Source organism: Salarias fasciatus, chromosome 10 (assembly GCF_902148845.1).
Source record: "Salarias fasciatus chromosome 10, fSalaFa1.1, whole genome shotgun sequence".
In the NCBI taxonomy this organism is placed as follows: domain Eukaryota; kingdom Metazoa; phylum Chordata; class Actinopteri; order Blenniiformes; family Blenniidae; genus Salarias; species Salarias fasciatus.
The window spans coordinates 17477626-17496955 of record NC_043754.1 but is presented as its reverse complement, the minus strand read 5'-3'; the positions used below and the strand labels follow the sequence as shown (position 1 = coordinate 17496955).

Sequence of the window (19330 nt, the reverse complement as noted above, 5' to 3'; positions counted from 1 at the left end):
TCTAATCCAGCTGCAATAAAACGCCTAGTTTCACTTTATTGCTCAAGTTGGGAAAGAAATACAGAACAGCAACAAAGCAGAAACCATGCGCTCGAAAAAACAACTTCACTTGCAAAAAGAAAAAGGTAAGAAATAAAAGGTGGCAGGTTCAACGATGTGAAGTGAAGTAACTTTTAGCAAACTTCTGGCAAGCACAGGTATGTGTTGCCCCAGAGATTGATGAGAGTGATTGAAAAGAAAAACAAAATAAAAAAAAAACCTCTTTTTTGCTGAATCGAAATACACTTTGTAACAGAAATCTGAGCAGCAACACATGCGCAGGGAGAACATATAAACTTCTGGCAGACTCAAAATGCTGCTTGTGCTGCGAGAGTGGTGACAGTGGTTAGTGCTCTCACCTCATGGCCAAAAGGTCATAGGTTCAAATGCCCTTTCTGTGTGGAGTTTGCACGTTCCCCCCCAGTGTGTGTGTGTGTGTGTGTGTGTGTGTGCGCTTGTGTGTTTTTCTTCAAGCACTCTGGTTTCCTCTCACAGTCCCAAAAACATGCATCCGAGGTTAATTGGTGACACTAAATCGCAACAACATTTTCTGTTGCTTCCTACACTTTTAACTGCTCCTTTAAACTATTAGATTGCCTTCCCCTGATTCACACGGCTATAAACTGCAGTTTATTATGGCTTCAATAAATTTTGGGATTACATGTAGTTTCTCTTCAGACGTGAACACACATTTGCCTTGATAGTTGGATTTCCTGAAAAACAAAATCATCGATTTTATGCTTCCCTCAGTACATTCGGTGATTAGATTTCCTGGCCGTGGTCCACCTTGTGAGTAAAAGTGTTGTACCCGCAACCACATCCAGGAGGGACGGCACGTCCGGGCATCAAGTTTAGCTTTCGATGTCGGAGTTGCACGGTTACAGTTCAGTGCGTTCAGAACAAGTGAAACGCTCCCGCGGGAATATGAGCAGTAAAACGGCGCCATCAATCAAACTAAATAAGAGAGGCAGAGCAGCAGCCACCATCTAATTCGGCATGCCGACTCTATTTTTGGTGGAGTTTTTTTTTTTTTCTTTCTTTCTCTCGCATCCATTTGTGTCTTGTCGTGCAGGTTATGCGCAGTCATGTCAGCTTTCGCTTCATTGTGATCTTCAATCTAATACCCATCGAAGCCATAATTCTCTAACTAGTCCCAATTTTTATGTTTCATTAGTGATTTTAAAAGCAGCGAATCCTCACTGAGTCACTGACATTTGTTATGAGATTCAAAATAATCACACCATAATTCTACAAAAAACCCAATTAAGGTAAAATCACTGTTGATAGAATTTATTCCTCAGTAAAATATCTAGCTTGGCGTTCTTTTGTTTATTCTATTATTTTCATTTCTTCCCCATTTCAGGCGGTGTGTGACATTTTAATTGAAACACTTATCATTAACAGTAAGCCACACACAAGTCCAATCCTAACTCCCACTAGATTTAACACCAGTTTCTTCTCACCAACAAAAAAAAAACCAAACTGCTCTCGGTGATTGACAAAGGAAACATTTCTGTCTGAACTGGCATTCGTTGAAAGAGTTCACTCTGCAAAACATCTTGTATTTTGGAACACTGTTGCCAAAACCGAGCAATGCGGCCCTTGATTTGTTCGCAGTGTTTTCCAAGTATTAAATTATTCATTGCCGTTTATTTATTCATTCTGGCTCTGGTAGTGGCAGAAAATGACCGGTACGCTCCCTTGTTAGTCGGCGTTTCACTTGTTGAGATGTGCCTGTGGAGTAAATGTCTCGTCCTTACGTGTTAAGGGGTTTGCTGTAGTGTGAATTATGAGTAACTTAACAGCCTCCAATTGATTGGTAAAACTGGCACTTAACACATGAGTCATTAACACAATCATCTCGACGTCAGCTTGCTGTAAGATTAATTACGCTCCCGTTAATGAACTGTGGTGTAGCTGCGAGCTGGAGAGGGACGGAGCGCGAGTCCCTTACTTCTGCATACGCTCGGCAGGGGAGCAAAAAAATAAAATAACCTATTTCCCATTCCCACAGGAAGGAATCAATAATTAACAGGCAGGAAGTTCACGCTGCCAAGCTGTGTTATTCAAACAACAGGTCGGACAGACGATCGACGTATCGGACGTCTTACCTGAAACGCTGCGCTGTCATTTCATCGACTGAGCGGAAAATGTGAACAGTGGACTTATTGACGGAGTTGGCAGCGAATTATCATGCTTGTGGCAGACGAAGGTACATAAACCTTGGCCGAAAACAGGGGAGAAAACTTGGCAGAAAAGTTCACTATCTTTGTATGGAAGCGCTCCAGCTACTGGGAGTTTGACTCAACTTTTCTTTGAGCGAAAGTAGGACAAGACATCAGTTCTGGCTGATTACCCTGACCATCCAGACAGAAGTGCACTGGAGATGGGAGGGAGCTATACCAATACAGGAGGACATCTTCGCAAATAACTGCAGCGTAATATATTCCCAGGGAATAAACAGTAAAACGGAATTGAAATGATGGCAAAATATAAATATTACTTTATAAGTGCTCTTGCTTACTGTGGACCATTTTCTTTGATGTGCGTGATCAAAAGGCACAGATCGCTGTGAAATAAGCTCTCTCAGTGAAGATGATGGTACGGCTCCAACACAATGAGTTCACGGCCTTTGTACTCGTTGGCTTTTTGATCAGTTTAGAAGCGGCGCGTGCGCGCGAGCGCGCGAGCGTCGCGTCTGTGCGTGCGCGCTGTCGCAGTCTCACCCTGCGGACTGTTTCCTCTCTGTGTTCTCTCCAGCTCAAAAGCTCTCTGCCCCCACTCTTCCTCCCGCTCGTCTCGGGGCCTCTCCAGGCCCTTCTCCCGCGCTTCTTCGCCTTCCCAGGACACCTTGTGGACGGGGCTGTGTTCCGGGCGGGCGGCCGCGGCCGACGGCAGGTTGGGCGCCACGCTGCACACGGCGATGCCCCTCCGGTTCGCCACCCCTCGGATATTAGACATGTCTGAGAGGAAGCTGCTCATCTGTGGGGACGGAGGACAAACATTTTATTATGTTTTTAAAGTAATTAAAAGTCAATAAAATCAACAATGAAACTACGAACAAATCTGTTCAGCGTAAAGTTTGCCAGGGGAGATATAAATAATTCTCCCTTGTCTACACATAACACCTTTTTTTTTTTTTTGCATTATTGTTTTTATTTAAGGGGGATTATAAAAACGACCTCTCCAAGTTATTGAAGTTACTTTCCTCGCAGCCTCAACAAAACTCATAAATTATGTGCTAAACAATCCAAGCAGGGCTGTGAACTCTCAACTATCAAGAATTAGATTTATGCTATATGTTTAAACACTAATGCTTTATTTCTGAAGGCTTTTCTTAACCATGTTTCTGAATGCAATAATAGACATAGTCATATTCAACCAAAATCAGCAGAACTTACTCTTCACAGCGGTGCTTCTATTACTTGTATTCTCCTCAAACGACTTAAGTTACCAGCCATAGAATGCATTAAAAGTTGTTATTGCTCGCGGATGCTGGGATTCAAGGACAATAAAAAGCATTTGCTGATGTGAGCAAATACTTACGCCTGCAACTGTGGCACCTGTTATTGTTTTGCATGTCTAATTTTATAGCTCTTAGTTTGTTTTTATCACATTTAAGAAATATCTAGTTCTAATAATGGACTATTTACTGTTAATATTGCTAGTTTTACACTATGCAAATAGTTTTTCTAAAAGTTTTTTTTATTCCTCAAACGTGACATGAAATAAGTGAATATCTTCTACCACTGTACGTCTGAAACATACCCTCCTCTAGTTTGTTGAAAACTCTCACTCTGTATTTACATGTAGTTTGTTGTTGTTGAAATATATCTTTCAGTCCCATAGATGTCTTCTGTTGTTACAAATCTGTACCAAAGCTGTTATTCAGTGCTTTATTCCTTTGTCAATATATGTCATCAATCCCACATTGTTGGCTCTGCTGATATGAATTTAAACTGAAATCTCAAAGAAAAAAAGAATGCACATATAGCCCTCCTCCAGTGTCCGGCTGCTATTCAGAATTTACCACATTTTAAAAATAAAACACAATAATGCCCAACTAGTTGAAGCAGCTGATGAAGTAAGGATGTGTTTAATCAAATTTAATTTGGCTTGTGTATCAATTTAATCCATTCATTCTATAGTTCCCTAGCTGGACGAGCGTTCTTAGAGTTTGTTTAGTTACAGTATTTACAAACCAGAATAACTTGTCCACTGCAACTGTTGATCTCATACTGGAATTGATTGATTATAGTATCTGAACTCGGTCCTTTGTAGCCTCCCTCGCAGTGCTGGAGTGACGCCACTGGACTTCTTGCATGTGTTTCACATAAAAAGTCACCCTGTGTTCACGGCTGTACTGTATTTTGTTTGGAGCCTGTGTATTTTCTCTTAGCCACAATGTGGTTGTTTGTCCTAACAGGCTGTTTGGAATAAAAAGAGTAATTACAGGAAGTACTATTCGGAGTTTCTTTCACATGATAAAAGGAATCATCAAAATTGCAGAAGCACAGCACCAACAAAAGGGACCCAGGAGACGGAAGTTACGCTGTCACAACATACATATTGATATTTTGATGTAAAATTGATTTTGCTGGGAATTTTCACTCTCGTGGCTGCGTAATAAATGTTCTTATCTTAAAGGCTGCAGGACACTTAAATGATACAATGCCCGCATAGTGATCATGACAATAATTGTTTTGCTCAAAGATCCTGTCAACCATGTCTGTCTTTATCTTGGAGGCAAAACGATAACACTGACAGAATATTCAATTTTGCAGTGTGTTTGCTAGTGTTATGACTCCCTGCCAGTTAAACTGCCTTGGCAGAACCTTCCAGTCCAGTGAGGTTGAACATATCGTGTTGTGATGTAAGAGGCAAGGAATTAATTAGAATACATGTCAATGCGCTTCGTACACACCTGGCTGCTCTCGCTGGAAGTGGTCCTGTCTCCATCCCCGCCCCTCATGCACGGGTTGCTGATTCCTCCTGGTAGTGGGGAGTGGGCAGTCGGACGCACCATGACCTGCGGCGGACCCCCGGCGCCGCCCCCAACTTCCCCGTACGTGCCCGTTGGTCCCGGTGAACCTGACAGTCGCACGGCCTTGAACTCGATCCCCTCCGCCCCCATGCCGGTCTTGCGCAGCATGTAGCTCGTTTCTGAGGAAATTGCTGAGATGCCCATCGCGGCCTGAGCGCCCGGGCCCGGGTCTGACTCCTTCCTGAACTTGATTTTTTTCCGAAAGGCGACGAAGAGTATGAGGAGGAAAATTATGACAAAGCCCAGAACCCCGATGCCAATTATCTCTCCCGGTCCAACATACGACAAAGGCTCAGCCTGGGTGAGATGAAAAGGAGAAAAATCAGAAAGGCATGGGCAAGGCATGTCTTCTATTCTGAGTGTGAAAATGCAAAGTATATCACAGCCAGAGGGAAGCACACAACGTCCAGGGCCGGGTATTTTCTTAATTAAGATTCTCTTTCATTTAAACAATATCACACTTCAAACTTGGCCAAATGTTACCATGACAGATTCAAAACGAACCAATGTTAAGGTACAAATCAGAATTGTGGAGTGAGGTGGGCTTCCTTTTAAGTCGAGTTAGTCAGGCTGCCACATGGCAGTAATGGCGTACATGCATGCTTGTTAGAGAGCCTTTCACCGACAAATCTTTGTACCACATGTTGAAAGTGCAACAGCCTTAGCAACATCTCTGAAGGAAAATCGTCTTTTGATTGATAAAACAAACATGAATTTGTTGGCGTAAGCCTGAATAATGGAGTGTTGGAGGCATTTGCATTTTTTATCTACTCACTAGTGTGAAATATTACAGTGACACCTCTGAGCCTGCTGTCCAGAGGAAATGATTAATACCAATCCTCCCATTTTTTATTAGACAAGAGATGACTAAGCTTAAATAAAGTCAACCTCCAGCAAAACCTGTTTTATAACTTTGTCCAGTATTTCAGAAAAAGTAGAGCACACAATTAATTGCAAAAACAGTCCTGGTTATTTCTTACAAAGTGTGTAGTTACTAATCTATTAATTACATTGGTTTTAGGGGGGGATTACTGAATGCACCGTGCTTTTTAAAATATGGAACATTAATTGTGTTCGCACGCTCGACACAAGTTGCCACGTACTCCTCTATAAATGTCAAGAGCGTAACAACTTCAAATGGAAACCGTGATTTACCCATTACCACACTCTCATTCATCTGCCGTCGAGACAAAGATACAAAGCAAGAGTGTACGCCTTCTAGGAGGATGCTGCACACTCAGAATTCTCAACAGCATCACTCTGTATGTCAAGTCCAATTAGGAGTAAGCCCCAAGTACAAAAGCTTCTTCAAATAAACTTGAGAGAATCCCTTGAGGGTGCGTCTATAGAAAACCAGGTGGTGCTCGTGGTTTTACCTGCGTGTCGTCTCCCGGATCGCCAGGCGTCTGATCGCCACAGAACTGACCCTCGTATCCGTCTGAACAGTTGCAGTAGAACGACCCGAACGTGTTGACGCACGCTCCTCCGGCTCCGCAGCCGTCCTGGTCGCACTCATTCAAATCCTCGTCACATCTGTAAAAGGCGCAGACAAATAAATTGCTATGCATGAGAGCAGTGGAGATGATCCGTATCAAAGTGAGAGGGGAGAGTCAAAGATAAAAGTGTGCCAGCGAGTTTAAGAGACAGAGGGAAAAGAAAGACTTTTAAGATCATCTTTTTCAGAGAGCTTTTCTGTAGCTAAATAAGGGATTATCTCTGTAGATTCTTTTTGATCCGCGTTTACAGTGTGTTGTTCAGAAATATGGATATATCTCCAAATGTAAAACCCTCAACACATTCTCTCGGATAAAGGCTCCAACTCCGACTGAACATCATAAATGTAATTTTACTCCCCACACATACGTGCTCTTCTCTACTTGTCATTTCAAACACGGTGTCCTGCTGTGAGGGGGATAGAAAATACATGTGTCTCTCTTTTCAATTTTTTTTTTTTTTTTCCCATGATAGGATTTTCAGAACATTTTGCAAGAGTTGGAACGACGAAGGAAGAAAAAGCATTTTGCAGTATGCTTCAGTGCGCATCAGCTACTCAGAATTTGCTTCAAACAATTATAGAGTAAGAAAATACTGAGTGTAGTTCACTTATTAAGGTTTTAATCTGCTCAACAGTCACACATCACATGCACATTATTGATAACCAGAATAAAAATTGACAAAAAATGGAGATAGTAAGTTGCACATGCTATTTTCAGGGTGTATTTTATTTAAAATTGTGATTATGACAATGGGAAATTATCTTTTTTTTCATATAATTTTCTTTCATTTCAGGTTCACTGAATGCTCAGTCAAAGTAGGAAGGAATTGGAAGTATTAGTATGAAGATGGCTGAATTGATTTTTATTGTCTGTTTCACTGACTGTTTTTTCAACTTTTTCGTTTAGTCTTTTGCGTCCTTTTTCAAGGTCGTAGTACAATTCCAGTTTAACTAGGTCAAACTAGGTTTAACTAAGCTGTGTGTCGGTGTGAATGGTACAGTTTACACAAGGGACAAGAAAGTCACATGTGATAATAACAGAATTCATTCATTCTGATAACACACACAAATATAAAGCTGTTAAGAATAATGTATTTCTCTCGGCTGTGGCCTCAATCATTCAATTTAAAGGTTACCTGAATATATTTTGAAACTATAACCTATATGCCTGCCTTTCATTCACCTAAATAACAATTTTATTTGAACTCCATCATTCTGATGAAGCGTCTGCGTGGGAAAATAAAAGAAAACTCAGAGTTCTTTTCTCTTTTGAGTGAAACCTGCCCTCTAGTGGTGGCTCCACTGAACAGCCAGGCTGCAGCGGTTATTTCAAAGGCAATTACGGAGCTGTAATTAAGAAGGCAGTCACAGAATAATTAAAGGCTTTTCAACTGAAATTATGCTGAATTAAATTAAAACCACTAATTAATCCCAAACAGAAACAACTAAAACAACACAGTGGATACGGATGTGCAAATGTGGGCTAATGAATGTGTGTTTTCACCGAGTCCCCACCTGCTCTTTTATATTTGAATGAAAGAGGGGATGCAGATGTTAAAATGTGTCTTTGTGTTCATACCGTCTCCACGTTGCTCACTGCTCTCCATCAATTAACTGGTTATATTCATTTGTTCAGGCTTAAAAGTGCGTCTGTATGAGTTGAGGCTTTTTTTTTTTTTTTTTTTTTCCTTACACAATTCCCCCGAATCCTCCAGGACATCCACAGACAAAGGCAGAGCCCACAGGTTTACAGTCCCCACCGTTCAGGCATGGGTTTGGCATGCAGGACGTCAGTTCAACTTCACAGCGCCCCCCAGTGAATCCAACACTGCAACTGCACATGAACCCTGGAGAAAAGATCATTACGGTGTCACTTCATAATGCTATGTAATTCAAATTTTACAAAATATGTAAATATGCAGATTAAGACATAATCTAGGTTGATTGACACTATTGAAACAACTACTCAGAAAAAATTCTAACATATGATGACAGGTTTGAATGAAATGCATAAGTAGAAGAGCATAACTACACCCACACACATGCACATGATCTCCTGCATGCACACAAACCTCCAGAGGGCAGGCTGCTGCAGATGGCGCCGTTGAGGCAGGGCTGGCTGATGCATGGATCTGGATAGAGCACGCAGCCCAGCTTGACCTCGTTGAGCCCGGCTATTTCAGCGTAGCGGCTCCTCTTATTCTGCAGCGGCAGCTCATTACCGTTCAACATCAGCGAGCCCAGGCAGCCCTGGAAGCCGTCCTGAGCTCTCGGAGGACCCCTCGCCCCCCGATCGCCAGGTCCCGGCACCGCTTGGCCCCTGCCCGGCCCCGGGCTTGGCCTCTCGCCCTGCCCAATCAGTGGCCTCACTTGGGCCCCAAAGAAAAATGATGAGTCTGGAGCCAGAGGCCAAAGACGCACGGGAGCCCGGGCTGCTCGGCGCCGTTCCACGTAGCTGTCATCCAGCGACAGGAGGGTGTAGTTCCTGGTCAGTTCCAAGGCAACTGAATGCCAGAGGCCATCATTTATTGGCCTGCCAGAGATACCCATAATGCCAAGGGTGTTGTCACAGTCTAACTGGAACCAGAGTCGACCGCCTTCAATCTGTACAAGGAAGGAAAAAAAATAGAAAGACCTCATGACTAACATGCTCGTTTTCCACCAGGGGAAAAAAAAAAAAAATGACAGCGTGTGTCTGTTCAAGTAGAGAAACATAATACCAGTACATTCAATTTCCAGTTCACCTTGAGCATAGTGCAGGGATTAACGCGCGTGAACATAATGACGCCTCTTCTCTGAAGTGTTCGTATCCTCAGGCCGAGCTTCATCTCGCCGCTCTGGCCACTCGCCGTCACTCTGTACTTGATATAACTGTTTCCAGAGAAGCTCAGAGAGGTTTGGCCTACAAATTCCCAACAGAAACGTATTATGGATGAAAAAAGCTTCAAAATCGTAAGAAAGAAGTAACATTAGTTATAATGGAAAGCAGAGCTGTCACAGTCAGAGGTCAAAACCACATTTCATATGGTAGCAACAGCACAGTGTTTAACTTTAGCTTATTATTTTTGTTATTCAAGTCAAATCAGCTTTGTTAATGTAGTTTTTTTGTCATATGATTTTTTTGTGTTCTATATAAACACATTAAATCAAATGTTAATTATTGTGGCTTGAAACCCCTGATCGACACTGAGCTGACCCAGTGCGAAAGCAGATCCTGATCCTACCTGCACAATCGTCCAGCCTCTCGGGCTGACACTGGCAGACAGATGGTGCTGTAGGACCAGAGCGGACACACTGCATGTCTGCCGGACAGGACTGACCTTCACACAGCTCCACAGGGGTGGGGCATGTCCCTCCTGTTTGGAAGGAGACAGATACATAAATATCAGAAAGTAATTTGTTCTGGATGTCAGTATATTATAAATCATTACATAAAAAAGCTTTTAGATTGGCTCTAATGTATTCATACATCTTTGTAAACAAGTAAACAAGTTGTTTTTGAGCTGGATGGTTTAAAACCACGTTGACAGCTTTAAATTCTTAAACAGTATGAAAATTAACATTTTAAAAAATTAAATGTGTCACTGAGTATCCTTGTTTTATTTTGTTATTTTTCTTCTTCTATGACCTTGTCATTTTCCAGTGTGGCATCTCTCCAAATATCTATCATTTTAAAAAAATGCTTCCATTTCAGTGCTCACCAGGGCAGACGCAGGTCTCAGTGCGCCCGAACCTCGGCAACACCAAGCTCACCCTGTCCGTGCTGTAGGTCATAGGTGACCCGCTCTCCATTATCAGTGTGTTTTCACACACTCGATCCCCACACTCCAGCTCCCCGGAGCAGGCACTGCTCACCGCCACCGCCCCGGCCAGGACCCCTCGGATCAGGCCCCGCGCTGCTGCTTGCTCCAGCTTTGCGGACAGCTCCAGCGGGGAATAGAAGCCCCCGACTCGCCCGCCGCCCAAAGTCTCCGGCCTTTCCATCGCTAGGAGCAAGTCGGTGTCTGAGGTTCCCGTCACCGGCTGCAGACTGAGTATGTGGAGAGGATCTGGCTGTCCGGGTGACCATTTCCAACCTGCCAGTCCGCGTAACGTTAGCTTGATTTGGCTCAGGTAGCGACTGAGTAGGTTGTCGGGGGACAGGGAGCTGAACCGTAAGGTGAGGGCACTGCGCAGCAGGACGTCCGTCACCTGCTCCACCTGGACCGACACGTCAGCTATCACAGCAAACCGTCCATCGCTCACCGTCGCATTCATCTGATATCTGAAAGAAGACAGATAAATCAGTGTAGTTCCACGCCAGACCTTTTTTTTTTTTTCAGAATGTGTGTAATTTCCACTGCGCTTTGTTTTTTTTTTACCTGCCGGGCTCCAGACCCGGCAGAGCCACAATGCTGCCATCCTGCCTGTTGATCTTGAACATGCTCTTGGGCTGAGGTTTCTGAGTAAATGACAGGACGTCATTGGGGTCACGGTCGGTTGCGTAGATCCGACTAACTGGGCCACCCGGGAAGGTATCCGTAACCATGACAATGAAGATTTCTAACGGGGAGACGGTGGGCTTGTACTGACTGTTCCCGATGACTCTCAGGAACACCCAGGACGACGAGGCGAGACTCGGCTTCCCGGAGTCTCTTGCCTAAGAAACAAATACAAAGTTAATGTCAGACATTGAGCTGCTTTTGGTCGGTCACTGTGCATGCATGCTCTTTTCAGCCTCATTTTGTTTTTTGTTGGTATTTTCCCAGAGCTTCAAACCCTAACAAGTAGAGCTTGTTCTGAAAAAAAGAAGAACACTTAAAAGTCAATGTGGCTTGTTCCAGATTGTGTTGATATCGGAAGCTGAGCACATAAGGATGTCCCTTACACGCAGATCTGCCAGTTTGATCTGTTATCTGAAGCCGCTGTCAGTGCAGGAGACACACAAAGCTGCATTTCTATTGAATGCAAAATGAGAAAAGCCCCTTTGTAGGTAGTCGTCTCACATTTGAGAGGAAATATGATGTGGAAATTGCAAAAACAGAGCAAAAACAGTTTTACACATATCGAGAGAAAAACAACATGCCAAAGGACACCATGAACATGCATATTTTGCTTCATTGGATCTTTAGTATTTCATTTGTTTGTCGTCTTCGTTCCACATGTCGGCCATCTGCACGGCCTCCCTCTACGCCTCTACAAATCCAAACCAGCCGCTCACCTGAATTTCAAGAGTGAACTCTCGGGGTGCCTCAGGTCCCAGAACCCGGCTGGACCTCAGAGTCCCAGTTTGATCCAAGGAGAAGAAACTCCCCTCGTTCCCAGACACGATGCGAAACTCGAACGGAGGCCCGTTTCTGGGAGAGTCTTTATCGCTTACCGACAGCTTCAGCAGGGTGCTGCTGGCAGCTTGGTTTAGCTAGAAATATGACGAGAAAGGAGCTGAGATTAAACAATGACCGACGCGCAGGAAGCAAGCAGGCACGGACTAACCTGTATGACGGCGGTGGAGTTGGGAGGGCTGAAGACAGGAGGGTTGTCGTTAACGTCGGAGATGTCGATGTTTACCGTGACTGTGGACGACATGGCAGGAGAGCCGCTGTCGAAGGCCTGCACCGACAAAGAGTACCTGGATACCTAGACACACAGGGGAGGATACGGGTGCCACATCTGTATGTATCAGGGAGGCAGTGCTTTGTTTACTTAATATGAGACTTCATTAGCTGTTGACCTTGATGGGACACTCTGCGTCCTATCTGTGCTCAGCAACCAGAAAATTACGAGCGATTGTTTACGAGATACTGTACGTAAAATGCATCTTTACCAGCTCTCTGTCAAGCCTCTTATTGACTTTGAGCAGTCCTGTGACGGGGTCGATCCAGAAGTGGTTACTCCGGTCACCTTTCAGGATGGAATATGTGATTCGCCCATTCACCTGGCTGTCCAGGTCCTCTGCTGAGACCTAAATGACACAAAACACAGGGCGAAAGAGGAAACTTGGTGCAAAGAGGTACAAGTAATCTGTAAAATGTTCTAATTTATTTTTCAAGCTTTTTTTTTTTTTTTTGACAGACCACGAACAACCTGGGATTTCGTATGAAAAAGCAGTGAAAATGAACTCCTATCTGACAGCGTTTATCTTCAGACTAATGGAGGCAAGAGCCTGCCTCATTGGCCGCATGATATCTGCAGCTTTCAGCATGCATAATTTCACAATTCCCATTCACACACGTAGCTTTTACCATTAAGTTATTTCCCCAGCAAGTAACTATCTTTCACTGCTAGTGGAAAATACGGGGGCTAAAAGTGTTGCAGTCAGGTGGCAGAGGACTCGGCGCCACTCTGAATCACAAACATAAAAACACACTCATAAAAAGTTTTTGCTTAATTGGGAATCTTTCTCAGTGTTATTTATTTTAGTATCTGTTTATGAATCTGGTACTTACTGTTGTGAGATATTTGGCTAAGATTTATGGATAGTTTCCTGCTGCAGGCTAGGTGAAAATGGCAGATGGTGCAGGTGATGAATGTTTTATTTAACATTAATTGTGTGAATCTTGCTCCTTTATAGTGACTTGTCTTTTTTTTTTATAACAGAAACATTATTGCGGTTGCTCTTCTTCCAGTGTTTATGAACTTAACTTCCTAGTCACTGCTGCTTAGGTTTTGTGGCTGTTTCTCACAAGATTATTTTCATTAACAAATTTTGCATAATCAGACTGATTGACTTTAACTTCTGTAATCTGTAAATCTGCATGTGTTTATTTTGCCCTTTTTAATTTTTTTTAATACAGTATGTATTAACACATGTTTCCATAGCTCTACTAACATTTTAGGCATATTACTAAAAACTGCAGTGAGAACAAATTATGATAAATTATGATATGCAATTACTTAACTCAGAATATAAGTCTGTATTTGTTTTTTAAATATTTTTTTTTTTTCAAATTCCTTCCCTGCAGGTGTTTCTGGTATTGGGCTTACAACTTGATGATCTGCGGTTCGTACTGTGTATCTATGCTTTACTGCTGGCTGTACCACAAATTGCCCCTGAGGAAAAATAAAGTGTGTTCTGACCTTGACCTTGGTAAATCTTTCTCTCCTTATTTTCCCTGAACCTCAACAAGACGGGGCAGATGGCTTTCACCTTTGAGTCTCGTCCTGCTGGAGGTTTCTATCCCATAAAATAGAGCTTTCTCTTTTCACTGTTGCTTACGGTATATACACAGTGATGTGATGTAACACTGTTTTAATTAGCATTATATAAATAAAACCAGCCTAAGCCAACCAAAATGCGATTACAAAATTTTTACCTTTGTAATTGTCTGCCCAACGGACGCGTCCTCGCTGACCAGCACGTTGTAGATATCCTGACTGAAGGCCGGAGCGTTATCATTGACGTCCATCAGTTCAATAGTCACCATCGTAGCGGTGCTGAGAGGCGGGTTCCCATTGTCCCAGGCCTCAATTGTGAGGTAGTAATCCTTACATACCTCAAAGTCCAAATCATCAGCCACTGAAATAGATCCTTCACACACACAGACAGCGCAATTTAATATCATCAATTTAGCCGTTTCCCTGGCAGTTTTATTGTTGTTTGTTACTTGTGGGATTTTGATTCACTATGAATGTTGAGAGTGGCAGCCAAATCAAATAATTCATGCTCACTGAGGCCGGATTCATTTTAATTGAAGTCACTAAAAAAAAGGCAATACTTCACCGCAACATGCACTAAATTCTGAGAGTATCAAACCTCACATAGAAGCCAGCTCACCCAGTTTTCTGTCTATGGAGAACTTCCTCAGCTCGTTTCCTGAGCGGATGGTGTAGGTGATCTCTGCGTTCGGCCCGATGTCGGCGCTCGTCGCCAACACACGCATCACCTCAGTCCCCACAGCAACGTCTTCGGGAACGGTAACAGCATAGTCCCTCCTCTGAAAGACTGGAGCGTTGTCATTCACATCCAGCACCAGAATGGTCAAATCAACCTGAAGAAGACACAGAGAAAAAGACGCTGCATTGCTTATATTTGTCTCCCAACAACGGCAGTTCTGCTTCAGCACCACGGACAGTAACCCTACAACTGTTGATGGGGGGAAAAAAAAGTATTTTGTTATATTCACTTCTTGTCCTGTTTTGACACCTCGAACAAACTACTTAAACACAGAAAAGAAAAAATAAATATTTCATGACAAGCCTTTTTAAATATACATGGAATATTGAGTAATAATAACTAAAGTCTCTATTTCCTCTCCATCCATCCCTTTCTGTGCTTGATCTAACTCAGGTTTGAGGAGCGCTGACCCACATCGCAGGGCAAACATAGACACACACACACACACACACACACACACACTGACATGCCATGGACATTCAGAACTACTGTTATTTTTTTCTCATGAATTAATCTTAAATGCACGTTTTTGACTGCATAAGTGAAAAGTGGAGTAACTGGAGAAAACTCATGCGTGGACAGAGAGAACATGCAAACCCCACACAGAAATGCCCCCAAGACCAGAAATTTTATTGACAGATTTCATCTATGCAATGAAACTATCGTTTCCTGATCTGCTGCTGACATTTTAACCAAAGCCTGAGAAGAGAGTCGCGTGTCTTCCAGACTGATGATCTGAAATCTGTAGCATTATAGAATCATATAAATCCAAGTCTTTTTTCCGTGATGTCGACACTTTGTGGTATTATCGTGATCCCTGCTCCACTTACTGCAAATAGGATGCCGCTAATACTACTAGCTTTGGTCGCTGCACAGCTGTTGTGTCACTGCGTCAACTACAAATGCTGCTACATCCCTTAAAGCCTTTGCTGCTATTGCAGCTATAGCGTTTTGTATTAGTGGCGGTTGCTGTACATACTGCTGTAGATAGAAGAGCTCTGTTTCGGCTTCAGTGGTCAGTGAACCTCTGGAAGTCATAAATTCCCGCAGAAGTGATAACACCTGAACTGACTTACTGACTTCTAGCAGAGGTTTATTTTCAGCTTGTATTTGAGGCTTGTTTCAGCAGCATCAAAGGGCCTCAGGATGAGAAACCTAGTGGGTGCGAGAGAGTCAACACAGTTCAAGCTTTTCTCATATTCTGCTCCCTTGTTTCTGCGCTGCCTCCGTCTGGGTAAATCTCACCTCCTTGAGCCTTCCTATCCCCTCCGCCGCATGATTTGATGGCGATCTATCTTAATTAAAATCTAGCCGCTTCCTTATCAGATCTCCTCAGTAAACATGTTTTTATTCACTGCCTTTTCATTTGTTATTCCTGCAAATAGACAGAAATAGAGTGAAAATCACAAGATTGTTAGACTCCATGGCCCCAAAAAAAACCCTGCAGTTTCACATGTAGAGCATAAATTCTAATTATTTAATTCTGTGCAAAGGAGATAATTACCACAACATAATTTTTTTTTGTTTACTTGTTCATGGAAGTCATTTAGCTTAATGAGCTGATGAGCGTATTTTCTGAGAAAAGCATGATTAGATCATGTGAAGCATAAATTAATGTTGTGAATTTCAATGAGATTGAAAAAAACCTGCTGTTTCCTTCTTCTTCTTCAATCATACAATATGTGGTGTGGTGGTCAGTGGGGGTTGTTATGGGTATTTCTGCAGATTTTGCATGTTCTTCCTGTGTGTGAGGTCTTTGAATTTTCTCTCCATACTCGGGTCCAAAAGGTCGTTTGAAAAGTGTCCTGTTCAAAGCATTCGATCTGCCTCGGTGCCCTGTGACCCTCATTTGGCTCAGTCTGTGCAGAAGATGGATGGATCATCTCTCTTAACACATCCGGAATCAGTGAGAAGTATCGTAAATCTAAGATTGAATTTGTTCATTTGAGCTTCTTACAAACCTGAGAGGATAGCGCCCCCTGTTGGGCGGCTCGATCGGAGGCCTGGACGCGAAGACGATAAGAATCTCTGCTCTCTCTGTCCAAAGACTTCTCCAAAATTACTATTCCGGTAACAGGATCGATGGAGAACACTCCGCCGACTGAATCCAACAGGGAATAGATGACTGTGCGGTTAAGACCTGGGCAGAACAGATTATAGAAATGGTCTGTTTTACATATACTGCACACAATGTATCATTGTTTTGACTCACACCGTTGCCCAGATATTGATCGCTGAGTAACACGACTTGAACTGCATGTCGTGTAAAAAGGAAACGTTTCGTGTCTCGCATTGCCTCACATGTTCCACGTCCAATGAACAAGACGTGGAAGATCACCAGTCTCACCTTCGTCGGGGTCGCTCGCTTGCAATCGTGTGAGCAAAGTCTTAGGGGCGGCATTCTCATATGCACTCGCCAGGAAGTAAGAGGAAGAGAATGAGGGGGCGTTGTCGTTCACGTCCAACACTTTGAGTGAAATGTCAGACCGGCAGAACAGTCCTCCCCCATCAGTTGCTTGAGCGATGAGTTTGTAGGTGGGTGTCACTTCTCGGTCCATCGCCGTGGCTGTGCGCAACTCACCTGGGAACAGAAAAGGCGAAGTGTTGCAAAACTTTGAGTAAACTATGCCTCGCTGTAATTTTTTTATTTTGTTTTAATTACACTAACTCTAATTTGATGTACCCGTGTTTGCGTCCATGTAGAAATCTTCTACTCCAATGCCAAACAGGGAATACTGAATCTCAGCGCTGGAGCCTGAGTCAGCATCTGTTGCCCCCACGGTCAGAATGCCCTTGTTAGTGGGAATGTCCTCTGGAAAAGACGCACTGTACACCGCCTGGAGTAACACATGCACAGACACATGAGCACATGAAGAAACCTCTGGATGGATAGATAGATAGATAGATAGATAGATAGATAGATAGATAGATAGACAGATAGATAGATAGATAGATAGATAGATAGATAGATAGATAGATCGGCGCACGCTCTCTCTCCAGATGAGAAAGTGCATTCGACTGCAGGGCACAGCATCCATTATCCCTGCCACTAGAACAAGCTTCACAGAGCTCAACGCCCTTTCCTGACCCCGCGTCCACTACTGTCATTGACTGCTTCTACAAATGAACTTAGTAACCTCAACAATTTCAGCAAACACGGAACACACAGTCTGGGTTGCTCCAAACAAAGCCTGCTGCCGCTTCTGTTGCTGCTGCAGTCCCTAAAAAGAAAAAAACTAGACTCATTTATTGACTCATTTATTGACGTACAACAATTTGTCAATCAAATAATTAGATGGCTTTGCGAAAATAACAGCAAATATTTTAGAAATTGGATTTTTCAGGCATTGTGATGGAGAGTCTTTTCTACTTAATTGCAGCGTGAATATAAATGATTCAGCTGCTTGACGTTGGCAGACAAGACTTGCTGCTCATCCCACAAATGTGACACCAATTAAAAGTGAATTAATCAGGCTTTCCAAAGGAACAAGATTTATTCATGCAAAGCATCATTACAACAAAGAAATAATGTAGAAAGTTTTGACAATTTAATGAGAACTTAAGCAGGCTTTTAATTTGAGCCCTAAGATATTCAAGTCATCGTCAAGTAATTGTAATTGCAGTTTCACAATAATTTTGGATCAAATTTGACATTGCATTGCTCGTTTCTCACTGAACTGATCACTTCCGCTTTTATAAGTCAGAGAAAACCCACAAGAACAATTTACAAACGAGAATTACAGCGGAGTCTGACCCTTTGTGCTTTCTGAGGCATGTGATGCTGCTACCATGCAACATCAGGCTGAGCGCTTTGTAGTTTGAGAAGCTCTGCTCTCTGAGGACAGAGCGACCATCAGACAAGAACGGGGAGGCAGAAAGATTCCAACAAAATTATTAATGCTTTTGAGGGAAAGCGAAAGTTTCTCACCTAATCATGCAAAACTGAAGAACTTCAAAATACCACTAAATGGACCTCCAGTCTCTGTCTCTCTCTCTCTCTCTCTTGCTCCCCTGAAAACCCACTTTTCAAATGCTAAGTTAAATGTTAGAATAAGTCATAATGCTGAATAAGAAAGGAAGAGGGAAAGATTTAGCTTAATGAGATACACTTATCTGTCTAAGTCACTGATTTATCTCATTTTCTTGTATGAATTATGTAATTTGTGCCATTTAAAAGGCACAATCAATGGGTTTTTGGTATTTTTTCAAGGTTAGCGCTACAATATACACTTTATAACAGTATTATCTTAGAGTCAAGTTCGCCATAAAGTACAACAGATCCTCTGAATTATTGTACAGAGATAATTTCTCTGAATCGGTTCACACAGAGTTTGTACTTTGATACACAGTGAAACAGAGAATCAATATTTTAACCGAACAATTTCTGCTTTACTACGGCGGCCCCGGTCTTTGCTCTTCTATCAAGGTTATAAATATGCAAATTTCACCATTACTCAATATAATAACTTCCTGAGCTAAGCTTCCATTAAAATCACTAAAAAAGAAGTTCATCATAGTGGTAACTGGACCCGCTATGGTTTCTTGACACGTTGTTAATCAGGAAGTCAACACTGTATGACAGTGTATTTTGTCACCAGGTACTAAGCCATGACAAAGAGAATTTAAAAATATGATAGAATAATTAATTTATCCCTCGTTGATTAATGACTTACTCCTGCAATATGTTTGACATAAAAGAGAACGATAAAAAGAAATAGAAAAAGTTTGACAAACAGGCAATTAGGCTGTCAGTTTCACAAAACCGTAACTAACCTCTTCATTAATGGTTATTTTACTGTCTGGGATTATGAAATTTAAAGAAAAGGTTTACTCTGGAAATAAAATTTAAAAAAAAATCCAAAATAAGAGAATGAGATGC

At 42.5% G+C, this 19330-nt stretch overlaps 1 protein-coding gene across 1 annotated transcript in view; it reads right to left on the bottom strand.

Annotated features, from left to right (window-relative positions):
- Positions 1-19330, bottom strand: part of fat3b (FAT atypical cadherin 3b) — a 64967-nt gene that overhangs the window by 7628 nt on the left and 38009 nt on the right. The window contains exons 32-48 of the mRNA XM_030101819.1: positions 17135-17288; positions 16799-17032; positions 16413-16591; positions 14332-14545; positions 13871-14085; positions 12382-12519; positions 12051-12194; positions 11779-11976; positions 10940-11217; positions 10280-10842; positions 9803-9934; positions 9323-9480; positions 8651-9182; positions 8272-8425; positions 6460-6616; positions 4964-5380; positions 2766-3021 (exon numbers count right to left, since the gene is read on the bottom strand). Coding sequence (XP_029957679.1) covers positions 2766-3021; positions 4964-5380; positions 6460-6616; positions 8272-8425; positions 8651-9182; positions 9323-9480; positions 9803-9934; positions 10280-10842; positions 10940-11217; positions 11779-11976; positions 12051-12194; positions 12382-12519; positions 13871-14085; positions 14332-14545; positions 16413-16591; positions 16799-17032; positions 17135-17288 — 4123 coding nt within the window. The remainder of the gene's footprint in view (positions 1-2765; positions 3022-4963; positions 5381-6459; positions 6617-8271; positions 8426-8650; positions 9183-9322; positions 9481-9802; positions 9935-10279; positions 10843-10939; positions 11218-11778; positions 11977-12050; positions 12195-12381; positions 12520-13870; positions 14086-14331; positions 14546-16412; positions 16592-16798; positions 17033-17134; positions 17289-19330) is intronic.